General features: G+C 52.3%; 1 protein-coding gene across 5 annotated transcripts; it reads right to left on the bottom strand.

Annotated features, from left to right (window-relative positions):
* Positions 1-242: 242 nt before the first annotated feature.
* LOC133354500 (centrosomal protein of 131 kDa-like) lies at positions 243-25,354 on the bottom strand. Of its 5 annotated transcripts, XM_061571388.1 has the most exons (16): positions 25,202-25,354; positions 22,688-22,858; positions 20,901-21,104; positions 20,502-20,748; positions 19,939-20,105; positions 17,646-17,849; positions 17,247-17,493; positions 16,684-16,850; positions 14,391-14,594; positions 13,992-14,238; positions 13,513-13,595; positions 5,570-5,728; positions 3,510-4,248; positions 2,910-3,098; positions 2,297-2,455; positions 244-923 (listed from the first exon to the last, which is right to left on the bottom strand). In XM_061571388.1, exons 1-13 carry the CDS (start codon positions 25,268-25,270, stop codon positions 4,201-4,203), a joined length of 2,217 nt encoding a protein of 738 aa, XP_061427372.1. In that variant the 5' UTR covers positions 25,271-25,354; the 3' UTR covers positions 244-923; positions 2,297-2,455; positions 2,910-3,098; positions 3,510-4,200. The 5 variants fall into 5 exon arrangements, with proteins under 5 accessions (XP_061427369.1, XP_061427370.1, XP_061427372.1 ...); XM_061571385.1 differs by having other exon boundaries at positions 243-1,286; positions 3,510-5,728; XM_061571386.1 differs by having other exon boundaries at positions 243-850; positions 3,510-5,728.
* Between the last annotated feature and the right edge of the window lie 16 nt (positions 25,355-25,370).

The raw sequence follows: 25,370 nt of genomic DNA, 5'->3' as shown, positions 1-25,370 counted from the left end.
CACTTCTTCTGCTACCTCGTCCTTCATCATTACTCTGACGCAATTATGTCGTTTGACATGAGGTGGTGTCAGACTCACCCCTGCCCCGCTTCGCCATTTCCCGTCTCGTTCCCGGGGCCTCCCAGCTCCCACCGGTCCAGCGTCCACTGTCGCGTTCTCCCTCCGGGCCTCCCCCTTGCCCCAGGGTTGCTGGCGTCTCTCTGGCTTCGTTCCCCACCCTCCAGCTCGGGGGCACCCGCATCTCTGCGTCCGGACGCCGTACCTTTTTCTCCTCGGCCTCCCTCACCCACTCCATCAGCTCCCGCCCTCCCATCCAGTTCCTCCATCCTCTCCTTCTGCCGTGCCTCCGCCACGTTCCCCTCCATCCGTCTCCATGCCTCCTCCACGCATCCCCCTGCTGCCAGCGGGTCGGTCTGGTTGCCCCAGTCCCCTCCGGCAGCGTAGGTGGTGTCGGTGGCCCTCTGCTTTCGCCGCGTCTTCTTCTTATCTCCTGCAGTCACCGTCTGGCCGACTCTGTCGTCCCAGGCTCCCTCAGCAGTGCAGGTGGCATTCATTTCTCTTGACGCACTCCCTGCTTCCTTTTCATCTGCTGCGAGCATAAGCTGGGCGGCTCGGTCATCCCGGTCTCCTTCAGCAACTCGGGTGGCCCTCGTGGTCCTTGACTCTTGCCGTTTCCCCTCTTCGTCTGTTGCGATTTCCGTCTCCATTCTCCAGCAGTCCCCGCTTCTTGGCAGCGTGGTCATCCCTGGCCACACGGTCAGGGCCCTCGCAGGCCTCGGGGCTGGTGGCTAGGTCTCACTTGAGATCCGGACGGGCTGGAAGGATCACCTCGATGCTCCTGGTGTCTCCCCTGGCAAGCCAGGGCAGTTTCCCCCTCATCGGGCAATTCGCCAGAATGGTGAGGCTCTGCTGTGTCTCCCGTTCTTATATAGAGCAGCAGCAGAGTGACGTCATCATTAACTCATTAACTCATCAGGTGCAAAGATTCAAGGGGGGATCGATTGTAAATATATACTAGATTAGTAATCAGGCTATTCATAATCAACGTTTTTGGGTTTAGATCGCGTTATTTATAAATGTGTCGTAACCCTCCACCACCCGACACGGCCAATCAGTAAAAAAGTGTCACGTTGACAAAAGACAAATAGTTCACTGCTTTAGCCCACCGGTGTGTTGAAGCGTGAAACCACAACATTTACAATTTGAGTACGACGTTTCGCTGGTAATTGCATCCAGCATCATCGGGCAATTCGCCAGAATGGTGAGGCTCTGCTGTGTCTCCCGTTCTTATATAGAGCAGCAGCAGAGTGACGTCATCATTAACTCATTAACTCATCAGGTGCAAAGATTCAAGGGGGGATCGATTGTAAATATATACTAGATTAGTAATCAGTCTATTCATAATCAACGTTTTTGGGTTTAGATCGTGACACTTTTATACTGATTGGCCGTGTCGGGTGGTGGAGGGTTACGACACATTTATAAATAACGCAATCTAAACCCAAAAACGTTGATTATGAATAATATTGGTCGCGAAAGCCTACGTGTTAATCAGGCTATTGTTACGATGCGAGTTGTAGATTAGTAATCATTTGGAATGTGTTTTATTGTGATTATGCTACATTAGTAATCAGTTAGTGTTTGTTTCCCTTATAAGGAATTGTAATGTATCTTATTTAATAATACGCTTCCAGGCCGCACTAAGCCTGTAGCTGTCTGAGCGATTAAAGTTATTTCTGTTTCTCTCAATTTCAATCTGCACTTACGAACCTGGTTCCATCAAATATATATTTTATAACATTGACTTTAAACGCGAACTCGCACTTGAAAATTGAACCGCGTCGCTATTTTGTTCAGTGGAGCGATTCTCCGCGACATGTAATGACTCAGGATCGCGCTTGGAGCAAGTGTTTGTCTATGTGAGTGTGTGTGTGTGTGCACGCGCACGTGTCCATGTGTATGAAAGTGAATGTGTGGGGAGCGGTAGTGTAGCAATTAGCCTTCGAAAGCGGCGATCCGAGTTCGATTCCCGTTCATGGCCAACACCAGTGATGATTATGTGAACCGGTCCTGGGCGTCCCCGAGATCGACCCAGCCTCAAATGAGTACCTGGTGCGATGTGTAAACATCACCACTGGAGAGACAAAGGCCGCGAGGCATGGTGCTGGCCAATCACCCCCTTGTGTGCTATGCCGGCCTTCATAGGTGCTGCTGACTAACAGTGCTTTCCCCAACAGTTTATTAAGGCTATACGGGGAGTCTTTGTCTGTGCAACGTGCGAATGCTGTGTACTCACCTCCGCCTCGCTCTGCTGGCGCAGCATGTCCAAATGCTGCAGCTGTGAGTGTGTGTTTTCGTGGTACTGCTCCAGCTCTGTGTGCAGCTCGGCCAGCACACGCTGATACCAAAGAATCCCCACCTGCAGGGATCCCAGCTGCTGGCTCCTCTCGAAGAGCTGCTTGGGCCATGGGCAGAGGGACAGAGAAAAGCATTTGACGACTGTGTGCAGTTATTGTAGAACATACAGATGCAACAACAGACACATAGAACCAGATTCTTTATTCATATTGGAGGAGTCTGGTGAGCTCTAAAAGATATTTTTCACAGATGTCCATACACCATGTTTGACCAAATCACCCGGGATGCACCCAATCTTGTCGGACCATCATGCACACAACCCATGATTACGCCTATAAAAGCCCACATATATGGAATAAGTAACCCAAAATCTGAATTAAAAGGTCAGATTAAAATCGCTTCCCAAACCAGGACAGGGAGGGTATGGACATGCACGTAGCAGAGGGGAGCAGATAGTCAGACCCTACACAGCCTGACGACTCAAGTGCTGTGTCACGGTCAGACCTTGGCCGGGTTCCCAGCGGCCGTGGGAAAGAGGCTGGGAGCATTACCTGACGTATGGTGTCCTCATTGCCAGCTTGGGACGCGGTCAGCTGATCCTGCAGCGCCGACAGTCTCTGTTGGGGGGTGGAGAGCTCCGGCTGGGCACTGGCACGCTGCGCCTCACTCGCTGCGAGCTCCTCCTCGCTCGCCTTGAGCTCCTCCCTCAGCCGGATGATTGTGTCCTCGACCTCCTGAGCCTTAATACAGACAATGTTCGTTTTACCATCGCAATCATCAGCATCATCATAATGAGCAGCCATGATCCGTCCACCGCTGAATGTGTTTTTGTGATACTGCTGAATGAAAGTTTCCCTGAGCCATACCGGTCATTTTAATTAATTGATCATACTTCATTACACTGGTCAGCACGAGGTGGAACACCCAAGACCGGTTCAGATATCACTGGCCACCAATGCTAGCCATGGTTGGTAATCAAACTCGGACAGCTTGGTTCAGAGTGCAGAAGGCTAAATTAATACGTTGTATATAATCATAAATATTTCAGTTTTTTCTGTATCTGTTTGTATATATCTTCCCCTGGTTTTAAATGCCGTATGTTCTCCCTGTTGTAATCTGTTACATCGTGTGGTCTGTTTTAGTCACTTAACTCCCTGTATTGCTTTTGTTGGGGCCGCTGGTCCCCGAAGTCCCTCCCTGCTCCTCCATGCCTATGGCAGGGGCTCCGCCGTTCGCCGACCCCTCGCTACTCTGTGAGCAGCTGCTGCCGTCGCTGGGCTCATCGCCCGACGGCTCCCCTCCCTGGTCCGTCCCTCCGCGAGCTCGTGTGAGAGGCATAGCTCGCCGCACGCTCTCGTTCACCTGTAAATGCTGCGTTGTCTCTCCATAAATCACGCGCTCTAAACGGGGGTCAGGGGTCGGAGGGTGAACGACGCTGCCCTCACACCGCGCGAGTCCCTGCGGCGATAGACGGAACTGGTACCTGTGGACGCACCGACCCCTTCCCCCACGCTACGAGCGCACACACCTGCACACACGCGACACCCACTCTCGCGCCGCTCTGCGCAGCGCTCCCACGAGGCGAGCAGCTGTATACGCAGCACCACACGCGTTCACACTGCTCAACGAGATCACATGAGGCCGCGATTCGCTATTAATGATTTATTGTTTGCTACCTGGAACTGGTTGTTGAGTCAGTATGAATCGACGAGGCTGGCCTATTCCACTACCCCTGTACCTATTCCCTATTTATCGGCTATGATCCTACTTCACCTCCTTACTCACTGTTAGGTGCCCACGGCGGTCCGTTGATCCCGTACTCGCAGCGTACCTCGATGCGTCTCACGGACGTTCGGGTCGCTGGACTGGAGAGCGTCTTGTCACCTGGCGCTGGAGTGAGAGAGCGATTTCCCCTTTGCGCCCCCTTTTTATCCTCCCTACATCAAAGGGATGCGGCTCCGAGTGTGATGGCGGCCCTCTCCCAGTTTTTCTTTAACAATGAACGCGCGCCCGCTAGCACGCGCACGGCGGTTCCGGGCGCCTTTGATATGCTAATCGGATGTGCTGCGTGTGCGGCGCCAATTCCAATTAATCCCCTTCTCATGCATGGCGCCGTGCTCCTGCGCACCATGCAGCGGCGTCCATCACCACGGCCCACTGCGGAAGTTAAGCGCGGAGCCTCCGCATGTCCTCACCACCTGCCCCATCAATTGCGCACCCTAAACTATGCCGCCTCGTCTCTCCTCTGCCTGTCTCGTCGACCCATGGGGGGTGTGTGTGGGGGGATGATGCGTTTCAACCGCGGTGGCCGAATGCCCTTCGCCGCGACCATACCATCTTAAGGCCGGTCGCAGCGCCGCGGTGCAAAGTAGCGTCGGGGGAGGTCGTCCAATTCCCTGGTCGCCGGAAACCGTGAAAGTCAATCCCGATAAGGGCTTCTCGGATAAAAACCGGTCGATCAGGTGACCTCCCCTTCCAGCTCTATGGGGGGGGGGGGGGGGGGAATGCGTGCGGGTGTGTTCGTGTGAGGTGAGGTGAGGGGGACGAGGGGTTGGCTCCGTCGCTTGGTGGTGGCGAGGTCGGGGATGGGGCGCCTGCCGAACGGCTTTGTGGCGGCGGCATCACACTTTGTGCGTGGCTTTGTTCATGCTGCACTGTGTACTATTATTTTGACCGAGCAATGGCCCTTCTGGTCTCAGTGAGTTTTTATTCCTTTCATGTTCCATGATCACGTTGTTGTTGATCAAAGCACACATTGAATAATTGGTGGGGTGACAAATTTATCCCGGGCCAAATTGTCATTGGCACATTTCATTATTGGTAAATGAGGCACAACAGCCGCACGCTGCCTCAACTCAAACTTTAATTATCTTTATTTTACCAGCTAAGGCCTACTGAACTATATAGCTCTTTTTGAGAAGTGACCTGCCCACAAATGAAAGTTCTACGAAGTGGCTTATCATGTGGAAATGTATTGCAGCCAAATAATCTAAACGCAAGTTTCTAAATGTGGATGGGAAAACCGGAGGACCCGGAAGAAAATCCACGCGACCACAGGGAGAACATGCAAACTCCAAATATACAGGTGTCGGGGTTGGGATGAAACTCACAACCTCCTGCATACAGGCGAGGTAGTTAACATCTCGCCACCGTGGCGCCCCTCTTCAGTGCCAATCGTGGCTTCACCACGCGTGCCTTTGCGAGTCGGTACCTTCTTGGAGTTGCGCTCGAACTGCTTGAAAGCATCGGCGAGGGTGAGCCGGACCTCCTCCAGCCCCGTCGCCAGCTCGCAGGCCTCTTTCCGATGCGTGTCCTGCTGCTGCGCTTTCTCCGACCCAAGTGTCTGGACGTGCCCCTCCAACTCCTTCAGCTGCGCACACGCACACATTCCACAATGCTGGATCCATGTCTGGAGAAGTATACTAAATGTGGTGTGCAGAATATGGAAATATTTTCTGGGTTGGAGAAGACCCAGCTGTAATTAAGCCCAGCTTGCAAACAAATAAATAATTGCAACTTAAGTCATTTACACTCTGGTGTGCATAGAGCTATCTGTCTGCAAGCCTATATTGTTTGTCTAACAAATGCAAGCCAATGACATTTTAGAAAAAGTCCTGTAAACTGCAGCTGACTGTATAATTCAATTGTATTTATTCTAAATGGAAGTATAAAATTTTAAGCAAATGCATTCGCAACTTTGAATCATGACAAATTATGAGATGGGTGAATTAGTTACAGGCCTAGTCAGGGCTTGCCTTGTCTCATCAAGTGTAATTACCTAATCACCATTCACCTATCTGCAGATAAAATTAAGAGGCATGCTGAGAGCACCGATCCTGTGGTCACAATTATACCTTTTGCCATATAGAAATGCATTATCATACTACATTATAAAAAAAAAACATTCTGGCTGTCTGCCTTCCTGGCTGCATCCATATTACTTAAATAACCACTTCAGGTTCCAGCCACCTGTGATTAAGCCAGGTTCACATGTGCAGTGAGTTAATGATCTCAGCCTGATCATCAATGACTTCACAGAAAAGCCCATGAAAACAATGTTGGCTTTGCACTAAATCGAGCTAAGTTCCAGCTCTGAAAACCAAAGATCTGACTGTTTTGTGATAAACATTACTCATTACTCTCCATAGCAGGGCAGATATCAAAGTATTTCCTCCTATTGTATGTGGACCAGAGGGCACTTAAAGATTTCTCAGAAGTAGTTATGTGATGTATGCTTCTGCGGACCATTCTCTAACATGCGATGGTGCACTGCTCAGAGGATGAGGACAGACCTCATGCACACACATGGAGGTGGGGGGGCTGCAGCTTAAGGTTCTGGTTACCTGGTGCTGCAGCCTGGCGATCTGGCCGTGCATGTGTAATAACGTTCAGGAAGCCTTGGACGCCGGGGTTGGAGGCACACTTATTTATTCCACATAAGGTACAATACAGACCGGGACATACAACACTGGAAGGGGTGTCGGTCCCTTCACCCGTCTAACTGGGGAGACACACTGTAGGCTAACCCTAGCCTACCTCTCGGTCCTCCACTATCGGGCTAGGGGAGGCTAGCTAGCCCAGCACTGGCCAACTGGGCTTATGGCGCCCGGAGTCCCCAGACCAGCTCTGACAAGAGCACCGGCTCTCGGGGCCACGCCACTGGCTCGGTCCTGGTAGGCCCTGACAAGGGCGGCGATCCAGGGGAGTCCAGGGCTCTATCTAGCAGATCTTCCTTCTTCACTGGTTAAGCTTCATACATTCTGCCACGAGCCCTCCGGCTCACCTCTTTATATACCAACTCCCCCGCTGAGGGGTGGGGCCCCGGGGGATCCCAGCTCCGAGTCAGCCCCCCAGGCTGCCCGTTGCGGATGTCGCTGTGAGCACCCCCCTGTGCACAGACATAGTCACGCCCACTGTGTTTGTTTACCGTCTGATACCATTGTATAACAGCCCCTCCGTAACACCCCTACATCACCCCCCCCCCCCCCTGTACAGCTCGCAGCCGTCCCGGCTGCAACAAGATAACAATAAAGATGTATCCCCCCCTTGAACCTGTGTGTGCCTCACAAATTTCGAACAACAATAACAACAACAAGAACAATAACAACAGTAAAGAGAAAATAACCCGACGCACCCCCCCCCCCCGAATAAATAGTGAATCCCGTAAAAAAACGACATATATACAATTTCCAGTAAAAAAACAACACATACAAATCTCAGAAACCAACATATATACATTTTTCAGGATCTCACAAAAGTCTGCGCATTTTTGCGCGCGTTCTTGCAGCAGGCCCGTCACACGGGTCAACCCCGGTTGGTGCAATGGTAGGTGTCAACAATCCGGTGTCGAGGGAGTCATTCTTTGCTGCTGAGTGACCCCCGACATCCCCCGGAGGGGTTGGCGGGCGTGAGCCCGTCACTCCTGGTGCACCTGGAGACGGAACAGTTAGCGGCACGTTAGGGGAGAGCAGCGAAGTCGGAGCCCGGGAGTCGGCGGATCCCTCACATGTTTGGCCACGCGTGTGTGAAGTGGGAACACGGACCGCAACGAACGGTTTCAATCTGGAGGGGTGTACGAACCACCAACGCTTCCCCCATTTGATACGCACACACTGTGGCCACAAAACCTGCACTACTTCCACAGGACCCCGCCACGGCCGCACCAGCTTAGAGGAGGTTGCCAGTGGTACTTGGGGACAGTGCAACCACGCCCTGTCACCTGGTTTCCACTGAAACACATGCGCCCGACCCAGCCGGAGTCTCTCATTAGCCTTCTGGCGGAGATCCGAATTCTGCATAGCTGCCTCCCGTGCCTCCGTCAATTTAACGATATTTAACATGTTCGGCCAATTTAGATTTACCCCGCGGCATGGAGACCTGCAGCTGGGTCGGAACAGGTGGGTTAAGGCTCGCGGCCGTACATTAGGAAGAAGGGCGAAAATCCCGTTGCCGCATGGGGAGCCATTCTGTATGCCGCCAACACCCCCTGAATCTGAAGGTCCCAATCGGTCTGTGAGTCAGAGACCTGTTGGGACAGCATGGACGTGATAGTCCGATGCAGACGCTCCACCATCCCGTCAGTTTGCGGATGATATTGGGAGGTACGAACTTTTTTCGTTCCCAGGAGCTCGCAGACTTCGTGGAGAAGTTTACCCGAAATTTTTTTACCTTGGTCGGTCAGCAGCCGCTCCGGAGCACCTTTGTCAAGGACGTATCCCTGGACAAAGGTCTCCGCGATGGCTGCTGCTGACTGGTTGGCGAGGGGCCAGGCCATAGGCCAGCGTGTAAAATATTCTACCCCGGTCAATAGGTATCTATTTCCCCTGGGCGTAGCGGGGAATGGGCCTAGAATATCAAGCGCAACAAGCTCGTTCACCCTGGAAACTTTGATAGATTGCAATGGCGGGTTAGACACCCGCGCTGGTGGTTTCCGTTGCGCGCACTGAGGACATGACCCTAACAGCTCCCCGACATCCCTTGTCATGCCCGGACAAGAAAAATCCAGCTGCAGCATGGCAAGGGTCTTTTGAGTTCCCAGGTGGAGGAGACGCTCATGCGCAGCCCACACCACTCTACCCCTCAAAACAGAAGGCACCACCAGCCGGTGTCGGCGGGATCTCCCGTCCCAATGCATCAACAGACCCTGAACCAACCCCCACGAGTCGACATTCCCCCCCTCCCAACCAGCACCCCCGATGCGACGGCGCAAAGCGAGGAGGGAGGTGTCCTCCATCTGGAGGCGCCCCCATTCAGCAACAGGCAACCCCAGCAAGGAATCCGTCACCTGTTGTTCAATCAGACCCGTCATTAAAGGCGCGCCAGCGGCAGCCGCCAAAACCGGATCAGATACCTCATTCGGAGGCTTGCAACGCCCCGAACCAAGGAGGTACGCGCATTCGGAGGAGGTTGGCAGCCATGACAGGGCGTCTGCATTCGTGTGGCGAACGCCCTTATGATACGTAGTTTCAAAATCGAAGTCCTGGAGAATCTCCAACCAGCGAGACAATTGCCCCGATGGCTGTTGAACTCGCAGGGTGTACTGTAGTGCCGCATGATCTGTTCGGATGGTATGACGACCGTACAGATATGGGCGATACTGTTGAATGAAGTTAACAATTGCCAATAGTTCCCGACGGGTGACACAGTATCTTTGTTCCGCCGGAGACAACACCCGACTGCCGTATGCTACCACCCGTTCCACGCCGTCAACCACCTGCGAAAGCACGCCCCCAATTCCCGTGTTGCTCGCGTCCGTATCGAGCAAAAAGGGTTTAGTAAAGTCAGGATAAATCAATGGCGGAGCTCTCACCAGAGCGTCCCGGAGGGATCGAAAAGCAGCCTCCTCTTCCTGGCCCCAGTGAAATCTGACCACCTTTGCTGTTAAAGCATGTAAGGACTTTGCAATCGTCGCAAAATCAGCGACAAATCGTCGGTAGTATGATGCGAATCCGACAAAACTCCTGACCTCTCCCACAGAGGTGGGAGTCGGCCAGGAGCTGACACATTGCGTTTTGGCGGGATCGCTAGCAATACCTGAGCGTCCCACGATATGCCCCAAATACCGCACTGATTCGCGTAACAAATGACATTTCTGGGGTTTGAATTTCAAATTAGCAGCCCGCATTTTGAGAAAAACCGCCCGCAACCTCTGGAGGTGTTCGTCGAATGTTTTACTGAAAACGATGACGTCGTCCAAATAAATCAAACACGAATCCCATTGTAACCCAGCCAAGACCAATTCCATCAATCGCTGGAAAGTCGCCGGCGCTGAGTGGAGCTCCATCGGCAACCGGTTGAATTGAAAAAGGCCGTGCGGTGTACAAAAAGCAGTTTTAGGTTTTGAATCGTCATCCAGAGGGAGTTGCCAGAATCCCGAAAGCAAATCCAATGTGGAGAAGAATCGCGCCCCCGCCAAGGCTTCAAGCAATTCATCCATCCGAGGAAGCGGGTATGCGTCGGCAACAAAAATTTTGTTCAGTCGACGAAAATTGACGCAAAAACGTAATGAGCCGTCATGTTTTTTAACTAAGACAATCGGCGCACCCCAAAGGCTGGTAGAAGGAGAAATGATATCGGCGGCTAACATGTCAACGGCCGATTTGACATGGTCTTTTTCGGCGGGACTTAACCGAAAAGGATTTTGGCGTATTGGCGCGCTGTCACCCGTGTCAATATGGTGTCGCAGCAAATTAGTACAGCCCAGATCATATTTGTTTTGACTAAAAATGTCGGAAAACTCGCGCAGAAGGATTCTAAGCTTTTCACGCTGTGAGTCGGACAGGTCCGACGATCCCGCACAAAGCGCATCGAGCCACCCTTCATTACTGTCCGTATGTGGTCACGGTGGAGGAGCAGTGGTTACGTGATTTATGACGGGTTCCTCACAGGACACCGGCGTTGCGTGCGCAAGCACGGTCCCTTGAGTAACCACCGCCGTACGCGACCCCACATTGAGGACCGCGATGAAAGGGTCCCCGTCCCCTCTTACGATGGTCTGGGCCGGTATTAAATCAGGTCCGCTAACCCCGACCCTAGATGGTCCTAGCAGAACCCCCTGGTCCCCAATCCCCTTAGCAAATGGTCGACGTAGCCTAAGAGGCACGAGCATCTGGGCTCCCGGCGGTACGCGTACTGTTCTTGCAACCAGCGCCGGTACCGTCGCAAACGCCGTCCGACCCGTCGAGGGGGATGGCAGGAACGAAACACGTCGGCCCGACGGGAGCTCAATGCAACCCTGATCGACCAGGATACGAATTGGCATTTTGGCCAAGAAATCCGTCCCCAGCAGGCACGGAACCGCCAGCGAGGAGGAGACCAATATTGGCCCAGACAATTTAATATCCCCAATACAAATTTGTGCGCGGATTTGTCCAATGATGCCCAGTGAGCCCCCATTAGCAGCATAGCACGGATCATCAATGGGAAGCAAAGGACGGCTTTGAACGGGAAGAATGTTATAAATCAATTCTGAAATAATAGTCGCCGATGCTCCCATATCGACCAGGATTCGCACTTCAACCCCGTCAATATGCCCCACAACGACCGACGACCCCGACGACGCGGCAACAACGCGATGGGCCAACTCGGACCACTGGCTGGGTAGAAATGCAGTCCCCCCAGTGGTACATTTTGGCGCGACTACAGGTAATTTACGACCCCCGTCCGTTGCGGTGCGTGAGTGTGCGACGGGTGTGTGCGTGGGCCAAACATGTGGGGTGCCGCGACTCGCCGGGTTTTGTTGGTGAAGCTTGGGAAGAGGCGCGACGTCCTGTCGAGGCATCGCCCCGCGCTGCCGAGGAGATCGGCATCCCGAGGCCACATGGCCCCGGAGGCCGCAATTGTAGCAGTGCGTAAGTGCTCCCGATGACTTGGGGTGGTCCTGGCGGCTCGGTCCGTCCCGAGCCGGTCGTACTCCCGATCTCCACTCCGTCGGGTGATTGATGGCGCAGATTTCTTCCGCTGGGAGGGTGGCTGCAGCCACGGTATGGGTGGCCGCCGCCTTGCTGGCCTTTCGACGCTGGGACAGCAGGTTTGCATGGATGTGTCGCGCGGCCCGCAGGGAACACATCTCCGTGTCGTCTTGCGCCAAGACGACAATGTCCAACTCGTCAGCCAACAGCAAGATTTTCTCCGTCACCATGGCGTCCACCCCTTCTTCATCCATCCGCCAGGAGAGCCGTACGGTACGCCAGGGGCAACTCCTTGGTACCTCGCTGGCGATCATAAAACAGCTGCCTGCAGTCCGAAGGTGGTCCATAGACTGCAGCCAGGAGTTGAAACGCCGTCTGCAGCGTGGCGCGCTTCGCTTTCGGCGCCGAGGTGAGAGTAGCGAGGGCATCACTGTCGAGCATCGCCGGCAGCGCGCGGAGAGCTTCGGCATCTGTCCACTGCGCCATTTCTTGGTGAGCGAGAAAACGCCTCTGGAAACTGCCCCAGTCACCGTCTTCGCCCACGAACTCCTTGAGAGGTGGTAAGCGCTGGTGTAACGCGGCGTCCGCAGTCACACGGTTTTGGCGGGAAGGGCGTGTGGCATCGGCGGTCGCTCTGCTGGTGACGCGCCGACCACTCCTGATGACGTGGCGGCTACTGTATGCCCGACGTCGGACGCGCGGCTCAGGCCGGCCCCGCCCTCAGCACTCACCGTAGTAATGGTGGGAATTTCGAAATCCGGCCCCGTGGAAATGGCGGGAACCGGCGCTGGACGTCGGCTGTCGTCGCTCCGTGTCGCTCCACCCGCTCCCAGCCGCGTAATTTCTTCTAGTGTGGCGGCTGCAGCGTAAAGTAGCTCCGCCAGTCGCGAATGAGCCTGCCATAGTCCGTCAGCCGACGGCTCCCATCCGTCCAGACGTTGCGGTGTGGATGGACCCGGCCCCGGCTGCTCGGCGTCGCCGTCAGCCATCTCGGGCTCAAAGTCGGCATCGGTTTCCTCTGCCCCCGGTTCTCTGGCACGAGCCGTCCGTCGCGTGTCCATGTTCGTAGAAGATCACTTCTGACGCCAGATGTAATAACGTTCAGGAAGCCTTGGACGCCGGGGTTGGAGGCACACTTATTTATTCCGCATAAGGTACAATACAGACCGGGACATACAACACTGGAAGGGGTGTCGGCCCCTTCACCCGTCTAACTGGGGAGACACACTGTAGGCTAACCCTAGCCTACCTCTCAGTCCTCCACTATCGGGCTAGGGGAGGCTAGCTAGCCCAGCACTGGCCAACTGGGCTTATGGCGCCCGGAGTCCCCAGACCAGCTCTGACAAGAGCACCGGCTCTGGCTCTCGGGGCCACGCCACTGGCTCGGTCCTGGTAGGCCCTGACAAGGGCGGCGATCCAGGGGAGTCCAGAGCTCTATCTAGCAGATCTTCCTTCTTCACTGGTTAAGCTTCATACATTCTGCCACGAGCCCTCCGGCTCACCTCCTTATATACCAACTCCCCCGCTGAGGGGTGGGGCCCCGGGGGATCCCAGCTCCGAGTCAGCCCCCCAGGCTGCCCGGTGCAGACGTCGCTGTGAGCACCCCCCTGTGCACAGACATAGCCACGCCCACTGTGTTTGTTTACCGTCTGATACCATTGTATAACAGCCCCTCCGTAACACCCCTACACATGCAATCCATCGCAGCATCCGTGTGCTGAAGTGTGTGCTGCAGCTGCACCACCTCCTGTACCCTCAAGGCCTCCTCTGCCCTGGAAACTCCCAGCTCGGCCTTGAGAAAGTCCATCTGTTGCTCCAGAGAATTACCTGTCGGAAGGGACACATAACCACGGCGATGAAGATGAAGACAGTACAGCCACCAGCGGCAGCAGACGGAGAAGAAGCAGCAGCACTAGGAGGAAGAGTACCAGCAGCGGGAGTAGTAGCAGACAGTCCCTCAGACCTATTCACCAGCTTGCATGCAAACACAGGGTCCAGAATAATAATACATGCACAGGAAGGACCTAGTGAGAGAGCAGTTAGTAAACCCAGTGCAGTCCTATGTTAGACAGCGGAAGTGGTCCACGTGGGAAATGAAGTAAAAACGAGGAATTACTCGTTTTAACTCGTAAAAATAAGTTATTGATGCACAGTGCTCAACAAAAATGAGTGTTCAATAGGTCCGTGGATTCAGAAAGATTGAGAGCAAAGGCCCCAACCCACCGGTCTCCTCGCAGCAAGCGTTGGCCTCCTGCAGTCGTTGCTGCAGCTCCAGCGCTTCATGCCGCAGGGTGTCCACCTCCGTCTGCTGCACCTCTTGGTTGGTAAAGAGGTCGTGCATGTTCACTCTCAGCTCGGCGGCCTCGGTGCCCAGCCGCTCGGCTTCAGTCCCGCGCTCTCGCGCCACTTCCCGCGCCGCCACCAGGTCTGCCTCTGAGTACCGCAGCAGCTCGTTACGCTCCTTCAGCTCCTGCGGGCGGAGATGGGCAGCATCTAAATTACGCGTAATTACAACATGTCATTTGAATACATTAATAAATTGTTTATCGTTCATCCAAAATATTGAGAAAATTAAGTCGGCTTGGGCAGGACACATTGCTGTTGCGAGAGTAGAGGCCTCACCTTCTGGAGGACCGTAATGTGCACGACGTGAGCGTCGTACTCTGAATCGGCGTGCATGTGCGATGCACGATATTCGGCCAGCTCCATGCACGCCAGATGCAGAGTCGTATCGTGCTCACGCCTCAACTGCTCCTGGCGCTCGCCCCACCGCACTGCCTTCAACTCCACGTGCAGGCTGTTGATGGCCTGCGAGTGCGCCCTTAGCTGCTCACGGGCAGATGGGCACAGCGGCACAGGCACGTGTATGCATAGGTGGGCAGCCCCTCATCACAGACACATGCAGCGTGCAAATGATGACAGGTACAGACATACAGACACACAGAGTATGTAGTTGTACAGAGAGATAAGAGACGAGAGACACGGGTAGGAAGCACAAGAAAATAAATAAAGAAATTACAGATGCAGAGACATACACACAAAGACACAAGCAAGTCATACAAATTTGGACACATGCATGGAAAGACAGTGCATGTGGAGCGAGATGTACATAGCCACAGGCAGAACATGCAGAGGGAGACGAGATAAGGATGCAGAGACACAGGCATCGAGTACAGAGACGCACGTGCACATACAGGCGGCACGCATGCAGATGGACGCACACATGCAGTGGATGCTTTTCAAGATGAAAAGAAGAAATTGAGATTATATTGTAAACAAATGAATAACTACAAAAATATGCAAGGTAAACACCCGTGGTCGTATTGAACATACTGCAATCACATTTAAAGAGAACATAAAATATTTAGAATGATAATAGAAAGTCCAAAAATAGAACCATGACACATTGTATACATCAATCAACGATTGGCAAGCATGCATACAACATGGAAACGTTCTTCATCATAAGATGATGAAGAAACTCGTTGCACCCAAATGTTCATCTTCAAATTGAGTCAATATTCCAAACAAATAACTCACAACGCCTCCCCACACTCTGTGTGGAGATGCTATGATACAAAAATTTAGTTTGATCTGCTTTTATCTTTTCATTTTCAACATTATTGAGAATCAAACCATGGACCACTCGCTACCATGAATTTAACAGAAAAGCCCATGAAAACAATGTCGGCTTTGCACTAAATCGAGCTAAGTTCCAGCTCTGAAAACCAAAGATCTGACTGTTTTCTGATAAACATTACTCGTTACTCTCCATAGCAGGGCAGATATCAAAGTATTTCCTCCTATTGTATGTGGACCAGAGGGCACTTAAAGATTTCTCAGAAGTAGTTCTGTGATGTATGCTTCTGCGGACCATTCTCTAACATGTCTTGGGGCCGCTGGCCCCCGCGGTCCCTCCTGGCTGCTCAAATATGTGGGGGCCGTTGGCCCCCGGGGTCTCTCCCTCACGCATCCCCTATTCCGTTCGCATTGCCACACCGCCCTAATACCCGCTAGGGTGTCGCCGGCATTCGAACGCGACGCCCCTACTCATCCAGCCTCACGCAGCGCTCCCCCGGGTTCGAAGTATTCGGCGTCCTGTGGCTTTTCCTCGATGCTCGTCTGGACACGTCACGCGGACGTCCGGAGGGCAGAGTTGGGAGCCGACTTGAACTTGGGCCTCTTGAAGTGAAGTGAGATCCCTCTACCTGGCTACGATCGCTTTTATCCTATCTCCCCGACCCAGGCCCTGCCTTCCAAGCCTTTCCTTGCTTCTTCGGCGCTTAAGCGCGGCGCATATTCTAATTAGTCCCATTCTCGTGCATACCTTAATTATGAGCTCTTTACTCCTCCGGGGCTTAAGCGCGGCGCATATTCGAATTAGTCCAATTCTCATGCATGGTGCCTTGGTTATGCGAATTATGCAGCGGCGTCCATCACAAAGCTTGTACCCCTCTGCCTGCCCCGTCGATACGTGCGTGTGTGGGGTGTGTGGGGTGCGTTTCACCCGCGGTGGCCAAGTGGCCCCTCGCTGCGACCTTGCAATCTTAATGCCGGTCGCAGCGCCGCGAAGTAGCATCGGGGGAGGTCGTCCAATTCCCTGGTCACCGGAAACCGTGAAAGTTATCCCGATAAGGGTTTCTCGGATTAAAACCGGTCGGCCAGGTGACTTCCCCTCGGAGCTCTATGGGGGGGGGGGTGGGAAATGCGTGCGGGTGTGTTCATGTGAGGTGAGGTGGGGGGACGCGGGGGTCGGCTCCTTCACTTGGTGGTGGCGAGGTCGGGGATAGGGCGCCCGCCGAGCGGCTTTGTGGCGGCGGGATCACACATGCGATGGTGCACTGCTCAGGGGATGAGGACAGACCTCATGCACACACATGGAGGTGGGGGGGCTGCAGCTTAAGGTTCTGGTTACCTGGTGCTGCAGCCTGGCGATCTGGCCGTGCATGCAATCCATCTCAGCATCCGTGTGCTGAAGTGTGTGCTGCAGCTGCACCACCTCCTGTACCCTCGCGGCCTCCTCTGCCCTGGAGACTCCCAGCTCGGCCTTGAGAAAGTCCATCTGTTGCTCCAGAGAATTACCTGTCGGAAGGGACACATAACCACGGCGATGAAGATGAAGACAGTACAGCCACCAGCGGCAGCAGACGGAGAAGAAGCAGCAGCACTAGGAGGAAGAGTACCAGCAGCGGGAGTAGTAGCAGACAGTCCCTCAGACCTATTCACCAGCTTGCATGCAAACACAGGGTCCAGAATAATAATACATGCACAGGAAGGACCTAGTGAGAGAGCAGTTAGTAAACCCAGTGCAGTCCTATGTTAGACAGCGGAAGTGGTCCACGTGGGAAATGAAGTAAAAACGAGGAATTACTCGTTTTAACTCGTAAAAATAAGTTATTGATGCACAGTGCTCAACAAAAATGAGTGTTCAATAGGTCCGTGGATTCAGAAAGATTGAGAGCAAAGGCCCCAACCCACCGGTCTCCTCGCAGCAAGCGTTGGCCTCCTGCAGTCGTTGCTGCAGCTCCAGCGCTTCATGCCGCAGGGTGTCCACCTCCGTCTGCTGCACCTCTTGGTTGGTAAAGAGGTCGTGCATGTTCACTCTCAGCTCGGCGGCCTCGGTGCCCAGCCGCTCGGCTTCAGTCCCGCGCTCTCGCGCCACTTCCCGCGCCGCCACCAGGTCTGCCTCTGAGTACCGCAGCAGCTCGTTACGCTCCTTCAGCTCCTGCGGGCGGAGATGGGCAGCATCTAAATTACGCGTAATTACAACATGTCATTTGAATACATTAATAAATTGTTTATCGTTCATCCAAAATATTGAGAAAATTAAGTCGGCTTGGGCAGGACACATTGCTGTTGCGAGAGTAGAGGCCTCACCTTCTGGAGGACCGTAATGTGCACGACGTGAGCGTCGTACTCTGAATCGGCGTGCATGTGCGATGCACGATATTCGGCCAGCTCCATGCACGCCAGATGCAGAGTCGTATCGTGCTCACGCCTCAACTGCTCCTGGCGCTCGCCCCACCGCACTGCCTTCAACTCCACGTGCAGGCTGTTGATGGCCTGCGAGTGCGCCCTTAGCTGCTCACGGGCAGATGGGCACAGCGGCACAGGCACGTGTATGCATAGGTGGGCAGCCCCTCATCACAGACACATGCAGCGTGCAAATGATGACAGGTACAGACATACAGACACACAGAGTATGTAGTTGTACAGAGAGATAAGAGACGAGAGACACGGGTAGGAAGCACAAGAAAATAAATAAAGAAATTACAGATGCAGAGACATACACACAAAGACACAAGCAAGTCATACAAATTTGGACACATGCATGGAAAGACAGTGCATGTGGAGCGAGATGTACATAGCCACAGGCAGAACATGCAGAGGGAGACGAGATAAGGATGCAGAGACACAGGCATCGAGTACAGAGACGCACGTGCACATACAGGCGGCACGCATGCAGATGGACGCACACATGCAGTGGATGCTTTTCAAGATGAAAAGAAGAAATTGAGATTATATTGTAAACAAATGAATAACTACAAAAATATGCAAGGTAAACACCCGTGGTCGTATTGAACATACTGCAATCACATTTAAAGAGAACATAAAATATTTAGAATGATAATAGAAAGTCCAAAAATAGAACCATGACACATTGTATACATCAATCAACGATTGGCAAGCATGCATACAACATGGAAACGTTCTTCATCATAAGATGATGAAGAAACTCGTTGCACCCAAATGTTCATCTTCAAATTGAGTCAATATTCCAAACAAATAACTCACAACGCCTCCCCACACTCTGTGTGGAGATGCTATGATACAAAAATTTAGTTTGATCTGCTTTTATCTTTTCATTTTCAACATTATTGAGAATCAAACCATGGACCACTCGCTACCATGAATTTAACAGAAAAGCCCATGAAAACAATGTCGGCTTTGCACTAAATCGAGCTAAGTTCCAGCTCTGAAAACCAAAGATCTGACTGTTTTCTGATAAACATTACTCGTTACTCTCCATAGCAGGGCAGATATCAAAGTATTTCCTCCTATTGTATGTGGACCAGAGGGCACTTAAAGATTTCTCAGAAGTAGTTCTGTGATGTATGCTTCTGCGGACCATTCTCTAACATGTCTTGGGGCCGCTGGCCCCCGCGGTCCCTCCTGGCTGCTCAAATATGTGGGGGCCGTTGGCCCCCGGGGTCTCTCCCTCACGCATCCCCTATTCCGTTCGCATTGCCACACCGCCCTAATACCCGCTAGGGTGTCGCCGGCATTCGAACGCGACGCCCCTACTCATCCAGCCTCACGCAGCGCTCCCCCGGGTTCGAAGTATTCGGCGTCCTGTGGCTTTTCCTCGATGCTCGTCTGGACACGTCACGCGGACGTCCGGAGGGCAGAGTTGGGAGCCGACTTGAACTTGGGCCTCTTGAAGTGAAGTGAGATCCCTCTACCTGGCTACGATCGCTTTTATCCTATCTCCCCGACCCAGGCCCTGCCTTCCAAGCCTTTCCTTGCTTCTTCGGCGCTTAAGCGCGGCGCATATTCTAATTAGTCCCATTCTCGTGCATACCTTAATTATGAGCTCTTTACTCCTCCGGGGCTTAAGCGCGGCGCATATTCGAATTAGTCCAATTCTCATGCATGGTGCCTTGGTTATGCGAATTATGCAGCGGCGTCCATCACAAAGCTTGTACCCCTCTGCCTGCCCCGTCGATACGTGCGTGTGTGGGGTGTGTGGGGTGCGTTTCACCCGCGGTGGCCAAGTGGCCCCTCGCTGCGACCTTGCAATCTTAATGCCGGTCGCAGCGCCGCGAAGTAGCATCGGGGGAGGTCGTCCAATTCCCTGGTCACCGGAAACCGTGAAAGTTATCCCGATAAGGGTTTCTCGGATTAAAACCGGTCGGCCAGGTGACTTCCCCTCGGAGCTCTATGGGGGGGGGGGTGGGAAATGCGTGCGGGTGTGTTCATGTGAGGTGAGGTGGGGGGACGCGGGGGTCGGCTCCTTCACTTGGTGGTGGCGAGGTCGGGGATAGGGCGCCCGCCGAGCGGCTTTGTGGCGGCGGGATCACACATGCGATGGTGCACTGCTCAGGGGATGAGGACAGACCTCATGCACACACATGGAGGTGGGGGGGCTGCAGCTTAAGGTTCTGGTTACCTGGTGCTGCAGCCTGGCGATCTGGCCGTGCATGCAATCCATCTCAGCATCCGTGTGCTGAAGTGTGTGCTGCAGCTGCACCACCTCCTGTACCCTCGCGGCCTCCTCTGCCCTGGAGACTCCCAGCTCGGCCTTGAGAAAGTCCATCTGTTGCTCCAGAGAATTACCTGTCGGAAGGGACACATAACCACGGCGATGAAGACGAATACAGTACAGCCACCAGCGGCAGCAGACGGAGAAGAAGCAGCAGCACTAGGAGGAAGAGTACCAGCAGCGGGAGTAATAGCAGACAGTCCCTCAGACCTATTCACCAGCTTGCATGCAAACACAGGGTCCAGAATAATAATACATGCACAGGAAGGACCTAGTGAGAGCGCAGTTAGTAAACCCATTGCAGTCCTATGTTAGACAGCGGAAGTGGTCCACGTGGGAAATGAAGTAAAAACGAGGAATTACTCGTTTTTACTCGTAAAAATAAGTTATTGATGCACAGTGCTCAACAAAAATGAGTGTTCAATGGGTCCGTGGATTCAGAAAGATTGGGAGCAAAGGCCCCAACCCACCGGTCTCCTCGCAGCAAGCGTTGGCCTCCTGCAGTCGTTGCTGCAGCTCCAGCGCTTCATGCCGCAGGGTGTCCACCTCTGTCTGCTGCACCTCTTGGTTGGTAAAGAGGTCGTGCATGTTCACTCTCAGCTCCGCGGCCTCGGTGCCCAGCCGCTCAGCTTCAGTCCCGCGCTCTCGCGCCACTTCACGCGCCGCCACCAGGTCTGCCTCTGAGTGCCGCAGCAGCTCGTCACGCTCCTTCAGCTCCTGCGGGCGGAGATGGGCAGCATCTAAATTACGCGTAATTACAACATGTAATTTGAATACATTAATAAATTGTTTATCGTTCATCCAAAATATTGAGAAAATTAAGTGGGCTTGGGCAGGACACATTGCTGTTGTGAGAGTGGAGGCCTCACCTTCTGGAGGACCGTAATGTGCACGACGTGAGCGTCGTACTCTGAATCGGCGTGCATGTGCGATGCACGATATTCGGCCAGCTCCATGCACGCCAGATGCAGAGTCGTATCGTGCTCACGCCTCAACTGCTCCTCGCGCTCGCCCCACCGCACTGCCTCCAACTCCACTTGCAGGCTGTTGATGGCCTGCGAGTGCGCCCTTAGCTGCTCACGGGCAGATGGGCACAGCGGCACAGGCACGTGTATGCATAGGTGGGCAGCCCCTCATCACAGACACATGCAGCGTGCAAATGAGGACAGGTACAGACATACAGACACACAGAGCATGTAGTTGTACAGAGAGATAAGAGACGAGAGACACGGGTAGGAAGCACAAGAAAATAAATAAAGAAATTACAGATGCAGAGACATACACACAAAGACACAAGCAAGTCATACAAATTTGGATACATGCATGGAAAGACAGTGCATGCGGAGAGAGATGTACATAGCCACAGGCAGAACATGCAGAGGGAGACGAGATAAGGATGCAGAGACACAGGCATCGAGTACAGAGACGCACGTGCACATACAGGCGGCACGCATGCAGATGGACGCACACATGCAGTGGATGCTTTTCAAGATGAAAAGAAGAAATTGAGATTATATTGTAAACAAATCAATAACTACAAAACTATGCAAGGTAAACACCCGTGGTCGTATTGAACATACTGCAATCACATTTAAAGAGAACATAAAATATTTAGAATGATAATAGAAAGTCCAAAAATAGAACCATGACACATTGTATACATCAATCAACGATTGGCAAGCATGCATACAACATGGAAACGTTCTTCATCATAAGGTGATGAAGAAACTCGTTGCACCCAAATGTTCATCTTCAAATTGAGTCAATATTCCAAACAAATAACTCACAACGCCTCGCCACACTCTGTGGGGAGATGCTATGATCTGCTTTTATCTTTTCATTTTCAACATTATTGAGAATCAAACCATGGACCACTCGCTACCATGAATTTAGCAAAATTAATTAAGGAACCAAAATATAATTCGATGGGTTTCTTTATTGTACTCATTTGCAACGAGGCCGAGACCACTATGCTTGAGAACCCGGTTTAATCACTGTGGTTGGGCGGCTGTAATCCACATTCGATCCTGGCATCTCAGCCATGCTGGCACAGCATGTCTGACTCCTGGGGCACCTAGCCACCTCCCAGAATCCACTGATTTAATGTGCCATTTCCTTGACGTTCAGATCACACTCTGAATAAAAACTCAACTCATTAATCAATAATGATGCATTCAATAGTGCAGAGCAACTAAAAGTTGACGTTTCAGGCAATGGTTCTTCTTCACAGCAGAGAAGTCAAAGCAATATCCATTGCAGCGTTATTGACGAATATGTTGAGGTTTTGTTTTCTCTGCTTGTGTGCCATGCAGCTTCACAACGAGAACACATTATTTGAGTCTTTCAGTAAGGCCATGTAGATAGAAAAATAAAAATAATAACAATATCACGACGTTTTGCTCGCAACACAAGCAATCGTCATCAGGTGAAGAATATAGCGGGAGAGCTGCTGAGGTAGGAAAATATATATGGTGGGAGCGCTGCTAAGGCAGGGAGTTATAAAAGTTTGAGATGGGTGTAGCTCAAGGGTCAGTGGGCGGGGCTCGATAAAATTTGCATGTAAATGTAAGATCGGAGAAATCTTGACAAACTAAGTTTCATTTTAGCCGCGCTCCGTGTAACAAGGGGACAGGGGGGTTGGCGGTGGCCACAGTACCTCCTCAGCATGGTTGTTGTTGAGTTGGCGCAGCATCTCGTGGAGACTCTTATCTCTCTGGCTCAGTGCGCCACGCAGGGTGGCGAAGTGCGCTCGTGCCCTGCCCAGATTGCCCCGCAGGGTCGACACCTCCTGGGACAGCTGGTGCATTTCCTTCTCCGGCATTTCCAACTGCGACGGGAGCAAGGGCACATGGCACGGGCACGTTAGCTCCTCCCAGCGTAAATCCTGCTTTCAATCGCATCGTGACGGACGCCATTCGCCATCGGATGGTGGAGACAATACCATGGCACATGGCAAGTGAGGTGCCTCATACACAGGTAGACACACATAGGACAGATGGTCTGACACCCACACACCAATGCAAAGGCAACACCACGATTCCCTGCACAGCCTAAACAGTGGTAGAATACGCAGCAGCGCTGGCCTAGGAAACGCACCCACACCATCTTTGGTTACATTCGCTCAGCCAATGAGAGTGATGAATGCTCCGAGATGACCAGCATTCATGGCCGTAAGTACTTTAAAAAAAATCTATCATTTATGGTGGGACCCCGGCGTCCCATAAGCCCCTGGCTCTCTCATAAACTGCGTTGCGATGTCATTTTATGTCTGTTGAAGGCGAACGAAACGGCAATCTATTCCTCTCGACGAGCTCTACACGATGCACTAATCAAAGTTTCAAAGTTTGGTTTCTTCTGCACATCACAACAGAATTATCCGCGCCAGGTAGGTTTCGCCATTTATGTGCGCAGTGGGACGGAGTCACCAAAAATTAATTAATTACGATTTTGACTTCCGTTTATTCGGGACCTCGGGGTCCTGCTATAAGGTTAATTTGTTATTCAGTTTTATCACAGTACGCTCTGAGCCACGCAGCGCTCGCCAGTTTTTAAAAGACAAACTCGTCCTCCGACGTGTTTGCTCCTCCTTGGTCTCTCTGCCTTAGCCCCAAAATGTCTGGAAAGAGGCCTGCAAGTGTTAGTGCTGTAAATGAGACCAACACGTCAAGAAAAAGTATCACTGAGAATGTCAACATGCCAGTGATAAGGCAGGTCGAGGTGGGTGAGCATCAGGCGGTTACACTGCTTAGTGAGTACATGATACATCCTGATGCTATTATAAAAAAAACTAATTCGTTTTGATAGAATGTTTATCATCTGTTTTATTACTCTTATTAAATAGCGCTGATACTCATACTCCAATGAAGCCCTCATTTATTGTTCATAAGAGATAACGCTGTCGAGAAGGCATCCCCATATTTCATGGTATAACCCTTTTCGCACCGATTTGATGAATGCTCACTTCTCCACATCGGCATCTTGAGCGCTAAGTGAAGACTGCCTGTATTAATTTCAGCCTAAGTCGACATAGGGGAGTCCCAACACCGGCTCAGATATCCCTCACCACTGGTGTTAGCAGGTATGTGTGGTTCATGCGGACTTGCTGCCTTGTAAAAGGTGTCAATCTGGTGTTGGGGCAAAGCTTTATCATTCCATACAGGTTTGCATTCCAGCCCAGCTTTGTGTCTGTCCCCGACCTCTCTTGCCAAGTACAACTCCTCTGACATCAAACACAAGAGGTGGCACTATCTTCTTGGTTCTTTCGGTAAAGTCACGTAGAAGGGAAGTAATAAAATAATAAAAATAAAACATAATAAAACAATTCTCACGACGTTTCGGCCACAACGCAAGCAGCCGTCCTCAGCCGTCCTCAGAGGACGGCTGCTTGCGTTGTGGCCGAAACGTCGTGAGAATTGTTTTATTATGTTTTATTTTTATTATTTTATTACTTCCCTTCTACGTGACTTTACCGAAAGAACCAAGAAGATGAATCCCTGCAGGTGGCACTACTGAATGTGTCAACCTACACCAGAGGTCGCAATCGGGTGCCCGATACCCGTACCGACACTGGTGCGGCCGGGTACGGGTAAGGAATCAAAACCTGTTTGCGACCTCTGACCTACACTGTTGACACATTCAGTATCTCGTGTTGCTTTCAACTGTGGTCTGTTGAAGAATCTCATGGATACTCTTGCCGATCCAGAGAAAGAAACACAGGCGCTCAGCACGCTCGCTTTGCCCGAATTACAGGAGGCCACCTTGCAGCTATAAGGAGCCCATGCAGCGATGACGTCGGCAATTATAGTGATGATGTCACTGGCTTTACCCAAACAGGGCGGAGCCAATGGCTAGGCCTTATTGCGTCAATAAACGTCACGTGACCCCCAGGCACACCTGCTGGGAAATGGCAGTTGGCCCGAGATGCTATCACCAAGGCAACGCAAACAAGGACCAACTGCCCAGAGAAAGCTCTCTCCGACTAAAATCCTTGATGAAACTATCAATCTGTGGTCTTAAACTATGAACCTCATTACCCACGCATCAAGCGTTCAATTTAAATTGACATTAAAATTATATTTCAAAAAAATCTATTTTTCCTCTATGTGATCACAGTATTTGTTATTTCGTACAACTCCAATTCCACCAAAACGCAAGAGGTGGCGCCACTCACCTCCACTGTTGACGAATTCGGAGTCTCCAGCGTCGCCTGCAACTGCTGCCGTCTCTTGAAGAACCTCATGGCTCCTGTTGGGGGCGCAAGAGACAAAAACAGCCGCTCAGCTCGCTCGCCCTGCCGGAGTGACGTCACGCCGGAGGTGACGTCATTGACCCCGCCTACC

The sequence above is a fragment of the Lethenteron reissneri genome, chromosome 47, assembly GCF_015708825.2.
Source record: "Lethenteron reissneri isolate LAM-NWPU_2019-01 chromosome 47, ASM1570882v1, whole genome shotgun sequence".
NCBI lineage: Eukaryota > Metazoa > Chordata > Hyperoartia > Petromyzontiformes > Petromyzontidae > Lethenteron > Lethenteron reissneri.
The sequence above is the reverse complement of the archived record's forward strand: the minus strand, read 5'-3'. Positions and strand labels throughout refer to the sequence as shown.

What these genes read in the sequence shown, in the direction of transcription:
- LOC133354500 (XM_061571385.1), bottom strand. Translation starts at nt 25,270, where the DNA reads ATGAGGTTCTTCAAGAGACGGCAGCAGTTGCAGGCGACGCTGGAGACT. An exon ending in ACATTACGGTCCTCCAGAAG is followed by an intron (nt 20,749 to 20,900) that starts GTGAGGCCTCCA and finishes CTCCGCCCGCAG; the next exon opens with GAGCTGAAGGAGCGTGACGA. An exon ending in TCGCCAGGCTGCAGCACCAG is followed by an intron (nt 14,595 to 16,683) that starts GTAACCAGAACC and finishes GCCCGTGAGCAG; the next exon opens with CTAAGGGCGCACTCGCAGGC.